Here is a 20,630-nt window from a genome sequence, read left to right on the forward strand (position 1 = left end):
TTCCATGGCCAGAAACTATTTTTCCTGGATTTATAAGAAGTGATACTTTTTATGAGAAGTTGATAAGTTAATCTTACGGTCTTTGCTGGACAAACAACTGTTTGATAATTACATTAACTTCCAGTAAAAGATATCAGGATAATTGATCTGAAGAATGGTTTATTGATATATTCAATTTATCTATTTTTCATAATTTTAATGTAACTGTAATATGCAATATATATTAATTATATTCCTGATTAATTATTAAAATTCCCTGTATATCATTTGAGCTAATGCGTTTACGTTACAAGGTACTGGGAGCAGGGAGACAGGAGTGATCGTGCAGACATCAACAAAAAATAATGCAATAACATTTTTTAGACAACTAAGACAATTATGTCTGCCCATTTGTGAGGTTTAAAACTTTTTTTTCCTTTTTTTTTTTTTATCAAATGAAGGTGGAGACAGTCAACCTAGCACTAGCTGTGGGGCAATGATCACACATCAAATTCAGCCAGGGAGTGAGATGACATGTAGAAGCAAAATAAGATATTTTTTTTTTTTTTTATGTTGGATATTTAAGTAATTTTCAGATAAAACCAACAACATTTTGTCATAAATATAATACTTCGATTTTTTACTAAAATAAATGTAGATTCTGGGCAAACAATATATGTATATATATATATATAGATAGATATAGATGGTCATGTTTTAGTTTAACACTAGTACTCCACTTTACTTAGTGTAAGGCTGATCCTGGTGGAAGGGAGAGATGGAGAGATATTAGGGAAAATGAAGAGAAGGAAAAGGGAAGTGAGGGTACCGTTTAAGAGAAAGCCTTTAATTATTTTTCACGGCCGCAGCCTAAAGATTTAGACCAATAAATGTAATTTAGGAAAAAATAGGGTTGTCCGTGTTTCTAAATTTTATTTGGGTGCACAGGATGGCCTGGATGGGTGTAGGATTTCCCGGCCTGAAATTGTGTCCCAGTCCGGCCCTGGTGAGAGCACAGTTGAATGACTTAATTGAAATCGATTATGGGACAACTCCTGTCCATGGACCAGGACACCTGCAATTTTAAAACCATCGAGACTACACTATACTCATCCCCGACAGCTGCTGAAAGAGGTTTGAATCAACAATTAATCAGTTTTGACTGTGCTAAGTTCTGCTTTTCAGAATTGATTGTTTTGTAAACCTGTCAGACTGTAATGCAGGCTTTGCAGTATATATTATGTGGTGAATGGAACACGTATGACACGTGCAGGGGCACACGCAGGGTCACATAAGACTGCACCAGGTTCAGCACCTACACAGGACAGAAAGGTCAATACTCTAGTAACTACCCAGATAACAGTTTTTGGAACCTACCTGCGAACCTACCCAGAATGAACATAATAATGTTCTCTATTAATTAGTCAGGAACTCTTTCTTTACATAAATAGAATGTTCCCTTTAGGTTTGGAGAAGGTTTAGATTTGGTTAATTTATGATTATAAAAATCACTTTTAGTTAAAGATCCATAAAGGTTCTCTTTAGGTTGTTACCAAAAAAAACTTCCTGCAATGTTCTGGGAAGGTCAATGTATGTTTATAAAAATAAAACCTACAGTAAAAATAACTGTAAGAGAGTTCTTTATAGGTTCTGTACAGGTTGTCACAAAAAACCTCCCTGAAACTTTCTTAAAAGATTTGTTTTTGGTTACAAAAAAGAACCTACATATTTTTTAGTCCCGAAAAACAAAACAAAAACATGACATTATAAGGTCGTTCTGTGTTTGCTGGGTAGACAGTCTCAAATAATTTAGCACATGAGAATTAGACTTCTAACCTCATGATTATTACACACATACTTTGGTTGCCAAATTAAAATCTTAACTATGTTAAAGGAACACGCCGACTTTTTGGGACTTTAGCTTATTCACCGTATCCCCCAGAGTTTGATAAGTCCATACATACCCCTTTCATCTCCGTGCGTGCCGTAACTCTGGACATGTTGTGATTTGTATAGTCCCAGCATGTACACGCGGTGACTATACAAATCACAACATGTAAATAGGAAAATGTTGGCGTTATTTTGTCACTTATTGGGAGCAGTATGCTTGCTGGAGCCGTTTACCTCCAGTCTTTGTGCTAAGCCAGGCTAGCGGTGGTGCGTCAGACAGAGTTATGGCACGCACGGAGATGAAACGTGTATGTATGAACTTATCTAACTCTGGGGGATACGGTGAATAAGCTAAAGTCCCAAAAAGTTGGCGTGTTCCTTTAAGAGAAGCAAAAGGCTTTTGGAATGACTGTATGTACATATGTGCCACCAGCAGATGGTGCTGTTGCTCTTGCTTTACGTTAACTCTGCAAGCCTCATCAGTTTACCCCATAGACTGGTTTACACTGAAAAGAAATTATAAATGAATTGAAAAAAAAATGTAACTCATTGACATTGACAGTCAGAATCACACATTTCTAATAGAAAAATGTATCCTAAAAGATTTGCAGTAAACTCAAATTAAAAGTACTTTAGCTGTGAAGCACTGCAGCATAGTCCACTAACTGCTAACTCTTTAAGAAAGTGTTTTGGATAACTTCACAGATCGACTGCACCGAACTTGAATGTGGCCTGTACACCCATCCATCCCTGTTTAATGACACTAGTCTACTTAAATTAACTGCAGAGTAAACCAACAGAGCCTGTGTCTATGGTGAAGATGAACGACTGGCTCAAACAGGCATGTAAACAGTTGTCTTCCAAGCTTGTTTTAAGGTCTACCCTTTCCAAGCTTGCTGTTAAAAGGGAAGAACAGAAAAAAAGAAGATTTTTTATGATCTAAAGGTCAGTTTTGACTCATTGTTGGCGAAAGACAAATAGTGGGCTGCTTAAACTTGAGGTACATAAAGCAAATGCCTTTGTCAATAAGCTAAAACGGATTGCCACAGCATAATGGTTTGATGTGATCTGATCTCACAACTGTGAAATGAGTTTAATATGTTTGGCATAGACTGGAAATCCATATATCAAGAGCAGGAGTCTAAACCTTGAAATTAATTAAATACATTCCTGAATTGACATTGAAACAAAACAAAAGAGCAATGTTAGCTGCTTTTAAGGGCACAAAATACATTCTTACACTACCGTTCAAAGGAAGTCTCTTTTTCTAATCAAAGGCTGCAGTTATTGGATAAAATCTATTCTTGTGATGCAAAACTGAATTTTCAGCATCATTAGGGGAGAGTGGGGTGATTTGTGCCAGGGGGGGAAGTAGTTCCACCCTTGTTTCTGGAAAACCATAGAAGAAATTGGTCATGTGACCACATAATTTTGAAAAGCAATCACTTTTACTCATCCTCCAAAGAAGAGAGACACATGGCATGAGAGTTAAGCATATTTTAGTGCAAAAAACAGTTTTTTCCCTTTCAAAGTAAAATTTCTATGATTTAGGTTTTTTGATTGTAGTGTCTGAACAATTATAGACAAGTTTGAAAACATTTCACACATGTTTTAGTGCTTTAGTAGTCTACACAATGAGTCTATACAGTTAGCATGATGTTAGCTCTTAACTGCTGGATCATGCTAGTTTTTCAAACTTGTGGGTCTGGGGTGATTTGTGCCAAAGGGCCTGGGTTAAGTTGTGCCAGATCCAGACCACCTAGACCTACATACTCACAGGGGATAATCTTGAGAAGTGAGGAGATGGGCATGCCTCATCATTGTTTTACTTTGGCCTGCCTGTTATTTGTTTAATTTAGCTAACACTGATTTCAGTTTTGAGTTTGCACTATGTTATTAAAGAGAAGTTTTATTCCATTTTTAAGTGGCCTATGTCACAATAGGATGTTTAGAAATTAGCCTAGTCACTTTATTCTTATATGTTACATAATTGACAGACAGCGCTGTCAACAGGCATCTATTGCCAAAGCCTTTTTGCCTGAAATGATTCACAAATATCATATATTGTGTTGCTATGGTGCTCTAAATGGTTGCTAGGGCGTAGCTTGATAGCTTCATAATGATCCTGAGAGACTGATTGGTCGTCTGAGTAAAATGAGCCCGCCCCCTTGTCTCTATGACACTGTGATCCAGAGTTATGTTCAATACAAAATCCCTATGCAATTGACCATAGTAGGAAAAACGCATGCTATGGTATCCCAGGGTGACAATATCTAAATAAACCTTAAATTAGTCATTTTGTATTGAATTTATCTTGCTTTCATATAGCATTACGGTTCATAACATTAAAATGTTCTGTTTTACTTCAGAAATCACTGGCACAATTTACCCCCAATGTATTCCCCCAAAGGCACAACTTCCCCCGCACCAGGGGCAAGTTGTGCCATGAGACCACTTTTTTCCCAAGAGCTATATTTCTGAAACCGTTTATTTCAGATCCAAAGTTATTGTTCTCAGGGATGCACCACATCCTGAAATATATGTACATCCTTAAGTTGAAGGCATTACTGCCATGGCCTCACTTTAAAGTCACTTTGAGTAAAAACTGGCACAACTCACCCCACTCTCCCCTACTCCAGTCTTCAGTGTCACATGATCCTTCAGAAATCATTATAATATGCTGATTTGGTGCTCTGATTTTGTGCAGCTTAATATTTTTGTGGAAACTGTACTGATGAGTGCCACATATGACGCTGCCAGTCGTTACTATAGATGATGATGTCATCCAAGTAAGCAGCGGCATATGCAGCATGCGGCCAGAGAATTGTGTCCATGAGATGCTGAAGGGTGGCCGAAACCCTGAACAACCCGAAAGGAAGCGTCACAAATTGGTGTAATCCAAACGGTGTTGTGAAGGCTGTTTTTTCTTTAGATAAAGGAGATAAGGGGATCTGCTAATATCCTTTTGTTAAATCAAGTGTCGAATATAATTGAGCAGTACCCAGCCGATCAAGCAATTCATCAACCCGTGGCATTGGATATGCGTCGAACTTCGACACAGCGTTCACCTTGCGATAATCCACACAGAACCGAATCGAGCCGTCCGTTTTAGGTACTAAAACTATCGGGCTCGCCCAATCACTGCTGGATTCCTCTTTTACTCCCATATCTAGCATTGCCTCCAATTCGCTCTGAACTACCTTTTTCTTATGTTCAGGCAGGCGATATGGCCGGCTGCGCACTACCACGCCCGGCTCTGTCTCAATATGGTGCTGAATAAGGTCTGTTCGGCCAGGCAGGGGCGAGAACACATCGGCAAGACCCACTGTGCGGTCTTCTTTGGCAGCCGCGCCACGAACTGCTCCAGCACCACCTTGTCGATGATGGCGTCCACGCCGCTTCCCCCGGCCATCAGCCATCTGCGGCATGAGTCCCGGAGCTGTTGCGTCATCACGAAGGGTCGCTGAAGGATGGCGTGCTTCAGGTCTTCATAGACCAGGAGGTTCCGGACTGGTAACTGCTGTGCGGCCACCTGCGCCTCTCCGGAGAGCAGAGGAATTAGCCGCACTGACCAGTCCGCTTTTGCCCACCCACATGCCTCAGCGGACCTCTCAAACAGGTCGAGGAACGCCTCGGGCTCCTCCATGCGGACCCATCTTATTGAGAGGCACGTGAGCAGGCTGGTCAGTTTTAGTAGCCGGAACCTCCCGGTCAATCCAGCTCCGGAACTGCTCGCGGTCTGCCTGCTGGGCCTGGATGAGTGCGTGGAACCGTCGCTCCTGGTCTTCCCTCAAGGCCAGCAGTGCTTCATGATGTTCTCGATGCAGACTCGCGAGCGATTGTATAACATCCGCAAATGGCGACCCTGGCGGTGACTGCATGATGGCGGCGGGCCCTCTTCTTCCTTCCCGGGTTTCGGCACCAGTGTGATGAGGCTCAGTGTGGGTGTGAAGGAAGAAGACAGGGTCGGCGTGACTGGGACTCGTATGGCTCTTTTATTTAAAGTAAAAGAAAAATAAACAAAAGGTGCGCCACTGCGCGTTCACCATAGGTTTTAACTACAGCACAGAAAATTAATTGACAGTTCACACAAGCTCTTCCCACTACAACAGCTTTCTCTGGTTCACGTAAACTCTTCCCGCTGTCAACAGCTTTCTCTTGCCACTGTCACGCTGCGTACGAGTCCTCAGTCCTCCTCTCTCCCTCTCTCTCACTCCCCGTCGGCTTATATCCGGTCTCTCCACACCGATTACTGCAACAAGACACAGGTGTTCGTCATTTGTAGGTGCCCCTAGTCACCTGTAGGTCACCTACTTATTGGATAAGTAGGTGACCTACTTACGCGCCGCTCGTCTCCCTTCTCTCGGAGAGATGATTTATTCATCACATGAATAAATTATATTTAATAACATATTCAAATAGAAAACAGTATTTTTGATCAAATAAATGCAGCCTTGGTGAGCATAAGAGACTTTTATCAAAAACATTTAAAAAAAAAACATACTGACTCCAGGAACGCGATTTCAATCGAGGAGGAAGAACCCGATTAAAATTGTGGGGGACACATTTTCCACCAAGGAGAGCCCCCAGCAACAACCTGGATACCCTAGTTACAGCCCTGCTCATAGCTTATCACCTATTAGAATATTTAATTTATTTTTTGTCATCTAAAGGCATCTCATAATGAATACGCACCAGTTTGGATCATTGATTGGGCCTCATCTCTTCGTTCAGCTTTCAGTGATATCCATTGGTTGGTGGCATCCAGGTACCTCATGGCATGAATAGCAGGAGACATCTTCACCATAGTCTACTCCGCACAGCCAGTGGGCAGCTGAATGAGTTTATCAACACCCTCCAGGTTTAGACAGTTTACCGACTCACCCATCACACCACCTGGAAAATAACAAGGTCATTATCTACTGTACCTCAACTCCATCCATCCATCCATCCATCCACACACACATAGGCTCACGCTCTTCAGAAACATTCACAGAATAAGAATTAACTTACTTGATCATTGGACTGAAAACTTCCCTGGAGTTTAGCGGCTTAAAACCTTATACATATATACCACCTCACCTTTTAAACTCAAAAAGATGTCTGAGTCTGTCCCACCAGGGATCTCATCAACAGGGACTGGAATATCAATCTCTAATTTCCTCACTGCATAAAAAGACAAAAAAAAGTTTACTGCAATGATGGAAAGCCTATTTATATGCTGGATTCTTACATTTTGGATCAATGTTGAACTCCCTGTCAATAGAGGTGATTTCTCCTTCCCCCTAAAGATGAAGAATTACCAAGAGAGTTTTTGGATGAATACTGAATTACTTGTAGGAAACAAGAGCATTCCCATGAGAAACACCTTTAATTTCTCAGGTATGTGACACTGAAGCACAGTAAAATCGTGGTATCGTGGTAACCACACTTTACCTCCACACAGAGCTCCTTTTCTACTCGATCTTGGGGAGTGTCTGAGGCGTAAGCCAGCACGGTGATGGGGATATTTCCGATAACAAGGGGCACCACGGTGAAATACATGGCCACTGCAGAGTTACCAGGAACCGTGACCTCCTCCCTCACCTCACTGCCGCCAGCAGTACACAAACCTTCCTCCTTATTCATCTTCACTATTACCTAAAGAGACACATGATATGGCATTCTCGGCCCTTAAACAAGAACTAGAGTTTTGCCGAGTTTCAAAGCATTTTAATCTTGTTTATCACACTAATCATTTTTCAGGCACATGCACTGTTTGCTGGTTAAAAAGAATAGCACCTGAAATAAAGATGAATTAAATTTACCTGTAAACTCTCTTGCTTGTAATTGTACACAACAGCTTTAACCTGAAGCTGTTCATTTCTCTTCACAGAGTAAGGTAGGTTGAAAGACAAAAAGAAATCTTGGAAGACCTTCAGGGGTTTTGGCTCTGCAATGCAGAATCCTAAATAATAATAATAATAATAATAAACACCTTTTGAAAAATAATCAGCATCTAAATAGCACACCAAATGGCAGATTTTAAGTAAATAGCAACCTTTTGTGGAAGAAATGCCCACAGCCTGTATTTCCCAAGTGGTTATAGAATCAGGAGCAACTGCATCATGCCTTTAAGTTTACAAAAGACAAAAAAGTATTTACATATTAAAAAAATGATGTTAGAGGTGATTTATTCTATTCATCAGTATATATAGTCAAACTCATTATAATATTTATTTATTTATCTGATTAACTGGTAACCTGATAATGCCAGTCCTATCTGATTCAATGACTGTCCACATCCATGATGGGAAATATTTACGAAGGTAGATTGCATCCTCATTAATAACAATTTTGTCCAGTGTGTCGTCAGTGACTACAGTGACAGACAGAAAAAGAGTAGATTTCAGCCTCTATATACTTTTTTAAATACATTTTATAATTTAAATTGATTGCATATAAGTGTAAGCAGCCAATTTAGTATTAATATTGACAATATTGTAATAATAATTATAATAATTATGATTATATACTAAATGACTTCACTGCTCAGTAACATTTATACTATATTTTACTATACTATATTTTTAAACTATAGTGGCAGTGAAGCCACTGCTATAGACAATATTTTATTAATATTATTATTAAGGATATTAACACTAATAATAATAAAAAAATAATATTATTATAAAATAATAAACTAAACTGACTTCACTGCTCACTCATTTCTTTGTTTGGTTTGATTTAGAATGTCAAATCACTGCAGAATTGTGCAATAAATGTGGTTTTAATCTAAAAAAAACCTTCCAAGAAGTTATGCAAGACAAATTGTACCTCTTCCAAGGCTGGTTTTTCTCCTCTCAAATTTCTCCTTCTTCCTCCTCTCATTTGCAGCTTCGCAGCATTGTTTAAAAGTCTTACGACAGCTGTCTGATGCTTTTACTCTTTTGAGACGCTCATCACAGGACGTATGCAGTTTGCTTGGCCTTACACCATCAAGACAACATTTCCTGTATTTGTTCTTATAGCTGTTGACTGTTGATGATATTATCAATTGACATATGATTAAAAGACAAATCATGTGAGGAATGATCAAACGGAAGGGTTGTCAAACTGTTGTTTTGCATCTTACCGACTGCATTGTATTTTGCAACATAATCCGCTGCTCTCCTGATACGAGGGTCAGGTTTAGAGTTGTAACACTTATGCTCTGAGAAGTAAAAAACTGTGTTGATCACGCTTTCATGCTCTTATGGTTCTTGAATAATAATTCACAAAATAGATTGTCAGCAGGTATTTTACCCATGGGTAAAGGGGTTTTCAGATCACAGTTACAAATGAAAGTTAGCCCAGCTCTCTGCAGAACAGCACTGGAGTCCTCTCCTCCTCCGACAGAGCAGGCCAAGTCATACAAGTTCATATATTCAAGCATCTGTGGGAAAAAAACAAATCATCTCCATCATGAGCGGCAATACTAAAAAGGTACATGCAGTACTTTTAGGAGTACACTAGCATAGCGTACTAGATATCCACAAAACTCTTTTGATTTTGTGCATAATATACAGCACACAATCCCAAATGCATTACCTTTTGAAGGCTTAGTTTGTTTTTGTTCAGAATGTAAACAGCTGAGTCCACTGCGGCAAGAGCCACCTTGGCCTTTGGATCTGTTCTGACCGTCACCTTAAACTCAGTTGCAGGTTTTATCTCAGCCATTGGATCAATTTCTACCTATACAAACAAAACGGTATGTGGAAACACTCGCTTCTAAACCAATATTTCACCATATTTAGATTCTGAATGATAAATCGTCTCTGCTGTATCTTGCCTTTGCAGACATCTTTCACATCGACCCACACAGAGTCAGCCACTATTTTTCCTTTTGGTGTAAGGCCTGTAAAATAGTAGGCGACCAGGCGAAAAGAAGGCACCATTTCCACATTGAATTTCAGATTGATTGTTGTGATTTCAGTTCTTGGCACCCTCCCCACCTGCACAATTCGTCCTTTACTCCAAACCTGTTTGGGGAATTATTTATTTTTTAAATGATGGAAGACATTAGATTGAAGATAAAGCAAATCTGTTAAAGTTCTTAGTGATTGTTCTTAGTCTTACCATAAAATAAAAGAAAGTTGGTTTTCCTGAACCCTGAGGTGTAATGTCCCGTAATGTGGCTTTTAAGTCTTCTCCAGGCTTTAGGAACTGTTGTTTCACTTCCATACTAAGATAGCTGTTTTCTTCAGCTTTTATTGCACTGGCTGTCATCTTTTTATCACTACGAATTACCTCCTGGTCTCCCCCTTCGGCAAAAACCTGCAAAATAAGGACCATATTAAATGGACAGTCCCAGTCCTGGATGTTGATTGGTCAATACCAAAGCCACAAGGATACACAAAAGGTTCATACTGTTGTTGACAGCAGATTTAAAACAAGGTCACTGTATATTGTGGCCACTTTGGAATGGTAATAAAGATATATCAAATATCATGTGAAATCTCACCGTTATAGCTAAATTCTTAGCCTGTGGTGGTATTTGAAAGGACATGGCTACATCTCCCATTTCATTTCCCCAGCCCTCATTGCTCAGAATCTGCTCTGGTGATCCTTTTATTCTAACAGTGGCTGTAAATTTCAAGTTTGGGACTCTTTGGCCATCTGGATATGTTGCAGTAGCCTTCAAAAGAAATGCAGTAATCAAAAAATAATTTAATTTATTTGTGTATGCAGGTGCCTTGAGTGTTATTTTTTGACGCTGTCTTTAAGACCTTAGTGAGTACTTCTGTATTTGTAGTGCCATCCTCTACCTACATAACAGAAGAATATAAACAAATAAACCAAATCAGATACTGATTTGAAGTACATTTTACACACACACATATACTGTACATACATATCTACGTTATATATATATATATATATTTAGACAATAGACTTAATTGTCAGAAACATTTGAGCTTTTTTCTCCAGCAAAATTATTTACTTACTGCTATCTGCTGTTCAGTGCCTGGGAGATATATCTTATTCCCCATTTCATCAATAAGTCCAAATCGAACATATGCTATCCCGTTGACCCCCTTCCCATAAGTATATCTGAAAACACCAAAAACTGATGAGTTACATGGCAAAATATGAAGTCAACAACAAACCCCATCAGCATGTGATGGAGTAGTGTACATACCTGGCAGAGATGTTGAATGGAAAGGACTTGCTCATCAAAATAAGGTAAGGCTGTGTAGACTCAATCTTAACCTCAAATGTGGGCAAAACTGTGATAAATGAAAGGTTAAAGTGACCGATTAAACGAGAATTCTTCAAATAGATGCACCTGCAATTTCATAATACCTACCGTATTCCTTGACCTCAAACTCAGATGCTGAGATAGATTCAGGGTACTTATGGAATGATGCAGTGATTTTCCATTTGCCAGCCCTGAAGGATGAATAAAATTACACACAATATATCAATGAGGTTCATTACAAGTCCATAGCTGTCCCCTATAATGTAATGTTGCCCATTGTATAAGAATATGTATACTATATGCAAATGTGATTTTTACAACCAGCGCTTTAAACAATCACTATATACACACTTTATTTAGTGTAAGTGTTGTTTAGTGTTCATGTAGTATTCATGTAGTTAACTTACAGCTCCACTTCCGGTATAGTGATAGTTTTTTCCAAGATTTGGTCAGAAATCAAAATATGATTGTAAACAATCAAGCCTTTGCAATTCTGTAAAAAGAAAGTTTTTCACCTGCTCATTCCACGTATTTGTGCATATTATTCGTGTTTCATCATGGATAATAACAACTTACTGCTATTTGAACTTGAATTTCATCCTTTATGGGGAGCAAGTAGTTGTCTAGGGTGAAGATTCTGTATTTTACTGAAAAACATGGAATAAAGAGAAACTAAACTAATGTGGGCATTTTTAATACTGGTAAACAAATAATACACATTTAACTAGATGCAAAAGTTCGTCGAGACAAACTTTAAGTTGGCTTGAGAAAGTTTGGACCAGAACGTTTTTCGCTAGGCGGCTGCTAGGGTGTTCTGGATGGTTGCTATGGTGTTGCTAGGCGGTTGCTAAGGTATTCTGGGTGGTTGCTAGGCGGTTGCTAGGGTGTTGTTAGGCGGTTGCTATGGTGTTCTGGGTGGTTGCTATGCTGTTGCTAGGTGGTTGCTAGGGTATTCTGGTTGGTTGCTAGGGTGTTCTGGGCGGTTGCTAGGGTATTCTGGGTGGTTGCTATGCTGTTGCTAGGTGGTTGCTAGGGTATTCTGGTTGGTTACTAGGGTGTTCTGGGTGGTTGCTAGGCAGTTGCTAGGGAGTTCTGGGTGGTTACTATGGTGTTGCTAGGCGGTTGCTAGGGTATTCTGGGTGGTTGCTAGGGTGTTCTGGGTGGTTGCTATGCTGTTGCTAGGCGGTTGCTAGGGTGTTCTGGGTGGTTGCTATGGTGTTGCTAGGTGGTTGCTAGGGTGTTCCGGGTGATTGCTATGGTGTTGCTAGGTGGTTGCTAAGGTATTCTGGGTGGTTGCTAGGCGGTTGCTAGGGTGTTCTGGGTGGTTGCTATGGTGTTGCTAGGCGGTTGTTAGGGTGTTCTGGGTGGTTGCTATGCTGTTGCTAGGTGGTTGCTAGGGTATTCTGGTTGGTTGCTAGGGTGTTCTGGGTGGTTGCTATGGTGTTGCTAGGCGGTTGCTAGGGTATTATGGGTGGTTGCTAGGTGGTTGCTAGGGTGTTGCTAGGGTGTTCTGGGTGGTTGCTATGCTGTTGCTAGGCGGTTGCTAGGGTGTTTTGGGTGGTTGCTAGGGTGTTCTGGGTGGTTGCTATGGTGTTGCTAGGCGGTTGCTAGGGTATTCTGGGTGGTTGCTAGGCGGTTGCTAGGGTGTTCTGGGTGGTTGCTTTGGTGTTGCTAGGTGGTTGCTAAGGTATTCTGGGTGGTTGCTAGGCGGTTGCTAAGGTATTCAGGGCGGATGATATGGTGTTACTAGGTGGTTGGTAGTTGTCACAGATGGTTACTATTGAGTTTTTATAGAGTTCTTAGAATGATTTAACACTTAACTAATCGCTATTAGCATGTAGCTATTCACTGCTAGCATGTGTAGCATGTTGGAAGTGCTGTTTGCTAGCATGAGTCAAAAGAGCCAAACCTCATCTCTATCCACAAGTTTCCTACGTCCCATGAGGCATTGCGTCAAAAGTGGGCGCGACTTCCGGTTCGAAGTAAACAAGCGGGAGTTGACACTCATTCATTCATTAGTTGACCGTCATTCAAGATTTAGCGATCCAAACTTAATGATGTGGGAACACAACCTCAACGAAATTAAAAGGGGTGATATAACAGTACCTTTACCATCCGCGGTAGACGGTTGGGAGGATGACGTGAAGAAGTGGCCTCGTATCACGTATGGTAACATTTTTAGCTATTTTGTAGATTCAGTAGCCTGTGATGGTAAAGCGATGAGCAATCTGAAAAGCTCAGAAGCATATCAATATCTACACAGTGATAAAGTAGGTCGAGTGTTGTTTAAGGACGTCGGAAACGACCTTGCATATCTAAAAGCTGACATTGAGCCGAGCCAGAGCCTGCACGTAACACATCATAAGGCTTGGGTGCTAGTTTCAGTGACAGGTGAAGTACAGACAGCGGGTTGTTCATGTATTGCAGGGCCAGGACGCTCTTGTAGTCATGCAGCAGCACTTTTGTGGAAGGTCAGTAAAGTCAGGACAATTAAGGGCACAAAATGTATTATTGTATTGTGTATTATTGTATATTTTTAATTAATTAATAAATGTACTAAACTGAAATGTTTACTGTGTGTCATTCATGTTCTGTATATGTTGCTTCACAGTAGCCTTGACTTAAAATATTTATTTTAATATTGTTGGATAATAAAATTGAATTCAATTTAGGTTGAAAATGCAGTCAGGCAGGGAAAGACAGGGATGGCATGCACTGATGTGCAAAGGAAGTGGAATTCAGGTGCGAAGAAGAATGTAGGAATGAGGAAGGTGAAGAACATTAATTTTAACCATCACAGGCCATACCACATTTATCCAGGCACATCAACAATGCAAGAATCAACAATGCCTCCCCAACTTTTTAAGAACCACAGAGAGTTCATAGCCCACAGTAATTCATCAGTGATGGCCCCACTGTTTCAGCTCCAGACAAATGGTCTTATTCAGTTAAGTTATAGAGCAGATGTAGACAGCAGCAAGGCAGGCCACAGCAAACATGGTCCAACCCACAGTAATACACTCTGTCATACTGAACACAGCACAACACTAACATGTCCAAAATGCACACATTTTTATGAGGCCTACATTAAAGTGTCCCCTACACAAGCAGCTACACTGATGGAAGAAACCAGGATGCAAAGTGCTTCACAGTCATGGCATGATGCTAGAAAGCTTCGTCTAACAGCCAGCACAGCAAAACGGGTCCCAAAACGAAACACCACAGATCCTCAAAAATTTCTAAATGAGCATCTGTACCCAACATTCACCGGCAATACAGCAACACTGCATGGCAAAGAAAATGAGATAAACGTCATCACACTCATGGAAAGCAGAGGGCATACTGTGGAGAAGAGAGGCCTGGTCGTGCACCCTGACCATCCTTGGTTGGGAGCCAGCCCAGATGGGATCCTTGACTCAGCACAACTCCTTGAGATCAAGTGCCCCTTCAAGAGTTCCATGTCACTGGCAGAGTTTCTAGGACGGCCAAATGGTGACATCAAAAGTTTAGGTGATGGACAGTACCTGATTTGTCCTAAAGGAAAGGATGGATACTACCTCCAGGTGATTCTTTAATAATTTAATAATAAAGATTATTGTTTTTAAATAAATGTATTTTCTATATTTAGAAATATACTTTTTAATATGAAAGTAGCTCTATTATTAGACTAACATTGTATTTTAAACTTACAGGTGCTTCTCAATAAGAATGTCGTGGAAAAGTTAATTTATTTCAGGAATTCAACTTAAAATGTGAAACTAATATATTATATAGACTCATTACATGCAAAGTGAGATATTTCAAGCCTTTATTGGTTATAATTTTGATGATTATGGCTTACAGCTTATGAAACCCCCAAATTCAAATAAATGAACTTTTCCACAACATTCTAATTTATTGAGAAGCACCTGTATGCATTAATTAAACAGATTATTTTTACAAATATGTACTCTTAATCCTTTCAGACACAACTGACCATGATGTGTCTGGGCCTACAAAGTTGCAAGCTAGTCATCTGGACACCAAGTGAGGACATCGAATTGGAGATTCCATTTGATAAGCACTACACAGATGCACAAGTGCAACATCTGCAGAACTTCTTCTTTGTACACATGCTACCTAGATTGGCTGATGATTTTGCTGACAAGAAAATACATCTCTGTCCAACATACCTGCAGATGTTTAATGCGTAGTTGGAGGAATGTTTACACTGTTCTCAATATTATAATAATATTATTAATAATCAATACTTATAAAGGCATGGTTACAGTTGTGTGAGGAAACAAACCACAATTAAAACAAAAAAATACACACTGAATAAAAACATATTACACACTTAGTCATTGGCTTTTGAGTTTATTTATAAGAATAAATTAATGTCATTTGCACATTTGGTTAACAGTGGTATTCAGAACATTTCATTAAATAAAAATAGTAATACTATACTGTGAAAGTACACACACTTCTCTCTTTTGCAGAATATTACGAGATTGAAAAATATTAAGAATTTAAACAAATTTACACAGCAAAAAGAAAATATCTATGAAACAACAACTAAAAGAAAAAGTGTTGGTATATCAGTGCAAGTAAAAGTTGTGTATTGGTTTATACAGTTGATAAAGTTATAGAGAGAATTGAAGATTTAAGCTCAAGCTGATTGTGTAAAATATTGTGTCTATGTTCTAGAAATAAGCTCTCCTCGCAGATTTACGAGTGCTGCACAGATTCTTAGTATTCTGTCGATTTTAGGGACAAAATTAATAGGCACAGTTTGAGAGAGGATCTTGTACACCTTAAGACGTCTGATTGCTCGCTCAATGTGGATGCGGACATTAGCAATGCGTCTTGTGCGAGTGACCTGCTCATTTGTCAGCTGGCATTTCTTGCGCGTAAAAGCTGGCATGATCAAACGAACATTCCGTTCCTCTAGCAGATCTCTGATGGTGAAGCCACGGTCCCCCATCACCTCATCTCCAGCACGCAAATGGTCGAGAAACCCAGAGTTCTGTGTGATGAATCTATCGCTACATTTGCCACCGTAAGCCTCTGAAATGTACATAACCATACCAGATGGAGCAATTGCTACCAGATACTTGACAGTATTGTTTGCATAGTAGTGACTATAAGATTCAGTTCTTGAGTCCAGATTTTTAGCCTTCTGCAAGACACTTTCTGTGCAGTCAATGACACAAGTTGTGTTGGGGAAATTGTCCTTAAAAATTTGCGGCAAAGTGGCTTTTATTGTTTCGCGCGGCAGCCATGGAATGAGATCCTGGGTGTGCTCAGCAATCACATCTATCCAAAATGTCAGTGTTTTACTGACCTGACCAGGTGACATTTTGAAGCGTCTAGCTAAATCGGCAATAACAAAGTTCTGTCTAAGCTTCATTAAAGGTGCCATAGAATGTGAAATTGAATTTATCTTGGCATAGTTAAATAACAAGAGTTCAGTACATGGACATGACATACAGTGAGTCTCAAACACCATAGTTTTCTCTTTCTTATTTAAATCTCGTTTTTGAAAAACACCCCTGAAAAACGGGCGAATCTCCACATAACACCAACTGTGACGAAACCGATGGGATCATTAATATGTACGCCTCTAAAAATTTGCATATGCCAGCCCATGCTCAGTGCTAGGCGAAACTGCACAGCCGAATCATCAGAAGTTCTGCAGGTGAAGAAACAAGCAGGAGGAGGATCATAGGGAAAATGGCAGATCTATCTATAATCTATCTATCTATAATCGGATACCGCTACAGTTTAATTCGAAGTTGTTTAGTTGCTCTGCCCATTTCACCACGGACTGTTACAACAATATCAAGCAGCCAGGCTTCTCTCGGCGTCTCAAACGGACGAAGGGGGCAATTTCAACTAACGTTATATTCCCGCAAGCGGCAAGTAGGGATTTTATTAACGATAATTTACATTGTGTTATCTAGATCCAGCGCGATATTGTTTTTTCCTCGAGAGACATCATGGCTTGCAAACGAGCGAACGAAGCATGGCAGTTGCTCAGTGTTTGGTTGTACAAATGAACACAAAAATATTTTTTTGCTCCTTCATCCGAGCCTCTGGAGAACCAGTGGGTTATGTGAATTTCTGATGTGTAATTGTTCAAATTCAGACAGATAATCTTTCTTTCAAAGTCGTTCAACACTGTTTATGCATCAGTATATCGCGTTGCAGTGATAAGATCTTCATTCACGCGATCAACAGGCTGTCATCTGCTCAGTGCTCATCACTGAAACCTTTTATGTGATGGGAATAGATCTAAATACTTAAAAAAAAAACTTCTCATGATTCGTTAATCCCGATAGCTGTAATAGTAAAAACATATAAAAGCTGTAATAGTAAAAGTTTTCCAGATAGCTCTACATGTAATGCCAGATATTTCATATGCAAGCATGTCAGCCAATCACAGCAGTGGGCAACAACACTGAAGTCTCACAGCAGACACGCCCCTTCAAACAGAGTGTTCAAATCAATGGATGAAATCAGGCTAGGAAATATGCCTTTTATTTCTAAATTATAACAAATTTTGATCTAAAAAACATACTAACATTATAAGGGCACCCCAGGAAACATTATAAAATAATAAAATAATCCATTCTATGGCACCTTTAATGTCAAGAGGATTTGGTCCTCTGCTGAAAATGCTGACGATGTGGGGGCAAAACGTTGCAAGCAAGACACAAGGGTTTTGAATTCGAGAAGTGGAATCCCTGTGTACAGCAGACAGTCTGTATCGTCTTTCAAAACAACATCTGCAACAGGCAGTGTCCTCTCAGTGGATGGGGCAGTTGTCATACCACATGTGATGGTAGGTGCTTTGGAGTAGGTGTGGTCCTCCATTGTTGGGTCTGACCACTGTGTCTGGGCATCATGGAAGGTCCGTGAGGTAGGATCTGGGTCCCCAGAAACCTGCATCACATCAGGCTCATCTGCAGGGAATACATTAAGTACATATTTAGCTGGTTAGTCCTTCAATGACGATTAAAAAAACAATTAGGGGGCATTAGAGTCTTGAAAAACATCTAGACTGCGTTTAATATCATCAATATAGATATTCTGTAACATTAAATGTTAACTAATAGAGGAAATTAAATTAGCATCTGTCACTGTGTACCATTGTGCCCTCCAAGCTCGTCACAATAAAAGTTTATGCGAGGCAAAAACATAAGGCTACCTGTCTACCGTCATGGCACAGGTTTTCATATATTAATAATAAGTAATTCAAGAAAAACAAACGGAAAAAAAACAAGCTAGTTGACATTACATTAATGTTAAGTTACCTGTTGTTGTTGTTGTTGTGACATGTCGAATCCTAGGTCGGCGTCTCTTCTCCGGTTGCTTCTCGTAACCCAGAAAGAGCGTTGGGTACGGGTTATCCACTGTTGGCTTCTTGTCCACGAAGTGAAACGAGCACACAAACAGGTGTTTTGGGGGTGTTTTTAAGTTTAAGTTCTTCCTCCATATTCTATTTGATTCGTCGTCTTTTGGGAGGGGATGGAAACTGTATAATCGTTCACAGGAACACTCAGATTTAGTTTTAGGCTTATGTTCAAAACACTCACGTTTCAGCCACTGAATTAGTTTAGTGCGGTTATATGTACAACCACGAACAGCACATGTTGTCCCTGAGCTCCGTAACGACATCTCTCATTAATGTTTGCGACTTTAAATAGTAGAAAAATGTACTCGAAAAATACCTAACCTCTCCGCTATGTAACACAAAATACCGTCGATTTACTACTTCCGCCACCTAACCGGAAGTTTCACCCACGTTCTATTTTACAGTAGCGCCCCCCGGAAACAGGTGGATACGATGTTCTGATACAGAGATATAGGTCTTGCAATACGGTTGCTAGGGTACTCAAGTTTGGTTGCTATGGAGTTGCTTGGGAGCTGGGAGCTTAAAACGTAAGAAGTTTAAAGTGGTTTGAAGTTTAAAGTAGTTTACAGTAGTTTGAAGTTTATGACAGATAGATAGATAAATAAGTTAGATAGATACACACACACACGCACACACACACACACACACACACACACTAACTCGCTCACACACTCACTCAGACACACACACACACACACTCAGAGTTTATGAGTTTAGAGTTTATAAGTGTATAGATTGATGCGTTTATAAGTGTACGAGTTTTTGAGTTTAGAGTTTATAAGTTTAAATGAGTTTAGAGTTTATAAGTTTAAATGAGTTTAAGAGTTCAGAGTTTATTAATTTATGAGTTTAAGAGTTCATAAGTCTATGAATTCATGAGTTTATAAGTTAATTAGTTTATAAGTGTATGAGTTTAGAGTTCATTAGTTTAAATGAGTCTCATTGGCTAATATAGTATATAGAACGGCAGTTTGGTTTAGTCTTCAAGGTATTTTGAGTCGGGGGAGTTTAAGTCAATGGGAGTTTTTGAATGAGTTTTTTCGAGTTTTGATCGTCATTTTTAGGAAAACCGTAAGTCCGATCAGTCTGAAAAGATATAGCACACTTGGTCAGATCAGTTTGAGTGTCTGAGCCGAGTTTGGAGTATGTAGAGTTAAAGCTCTAGGAGGAGTTTGAGTTAGAAATTTTTCCGCTCAGAATAATAATAATAATATGTTTAAATAGGATTTCAGTAAGTTGGCTTTCTCAAGCCAACTTAATTAAAGTAAATAAGTAGAAGAAAAGAAAAAAAGAAGAAAGTGAATAGTCATACAGTACCTTTTTCCCCTGGATTATAAATGGGCTTGTCTGTTTGGATAAAAATGTACCCCCTTTTAGTTGACAAAAAGATGTTGGCTTTTTTTACTTTTTTGACTTGGTCTGCAAAGACATCATTGCTTTCAGCTGCAAGCTGAACATATGGATCCATTTTTGTACTTCCATACCTCTGAGGATCAACCTACAGTACATTGGTTTGAAAAGACATTGGCAGAGTTTGCTGTGGAGAAATATATTTTAACACTTTTAAAAATCTCAAGTGTACAGACTTACTTTAAGTTTCACCACAGCTTGGTAGTTATTGTCCTTGTTAAGGATTATAGATTTCGTTTCTGACAGTTGCACTGAAGAAATCTGTTTTTCAAAGTATAGCTGCATGCTGGTTTCTTTAGTTGCTCCATGAAGCTGCACACTCACAGTCTCTTCCACACCCAGGTGAATTTTATTTGGAGCAACAATTAGGCATCTGCGGTATAAATGCAAACACATGTATATAAGCACTGATAGGATAGAACAAAATGCAAGAAGTGGGTAATTATGAGAAAACAATTTTTTTTTACATTTTGTAAAATTAGTCAATAATTCTAGTACTTACGTGGGTCTTGCATCCACTTCAAGAAAAACCAAAAATGCAAAAAACAGAGGGCAGATCATCTTGCTGTTTCACCTTGCTCATATGTGATTATTCCATTAGGACAGCGACTAACATCATCTACCAACTAACTGAGAAAAGACTACAAGGGCTATTTCCCACCTCCGTCAAATTGGGCTTTGACACTGAAAAAAAAAAAAAACCTTGGCAAGAAATTGCATGGTCATGTGGTTTAC

At 39.4% G+C, this 20,630-nt stretch overlaps 1 protein-coding gene and 1 pseudogene across 2 annotated transcripts; one reads left to right on the forward strand and one right to left on the reverse strand.

Moving 5' to 3' along the window:
* Positions 1-5,972: 5,972 nt before the first annotated feature.
* LOC311090367 (complement C4-like) lies at positions 5,973-20,565 on the reverse strand (annotated as a pseudogene). Its single transcript, XR_014609634.1, has 23 exons — positions 20,398-20,565; positions 20,076-20,268; positions 19,803-19,983; positions 11,666-11,736; positions 11,497-11,582; positions 11,198-11,280; positions 11,030-11,117; positions 10,836-10,941; positions 10,352-10,655; positions 9,967-10,164; positions 9,675-9,869; positions 9,439-9,582; positions 9,154-9,283; positions 8,984-9,061; positions 8,686-8,886; positions 8,113-8,227; positions 7,910-7,980; positions 7,677-7,816; positions 7,306-7,509; positions 7,103-7,154; positions 6,952-7,035; positions 6,565-6,765; positions 5,973-6,121 (listed from the first exon to the last, which is right to left on the reverse strand). The product of XR_014609634.1 is annotated as a complement C4-like (transcript).
* LOC311091179 (uncharacterized protein) lies at positions 13,420-15,431 on the forward strand. Its single transcript, XM_084126984.1, has 2 exons — positions 13,420-14,652; positions 15,055-15,431. The coding sequence occupies exons 1-2, from the start codon at positions 13,795-13,797 to the stop codon at positions 15,280-15,282; spliced, it is 1,086 nt and encodes a 361-aa protein (XP_083983110.1). The 5' UTR covers positions 13,420-13,794; the 3' UTR covers positions 15,283-15,431.
* Positions 20,566-20,630: the final 65 nt, after the last annotated feature.

Source organism: Abramis brama (genome assembly GCF_963993115.1).
Source record: "Abramis brama genome assembly, chromosome: 10".
Taxonomy (NCBI): Eukaryota; Metazoa; Chordata; class Actinopteri; order Cypriniformes; family Leuciscidae; genus Abramis; species Abramis brama.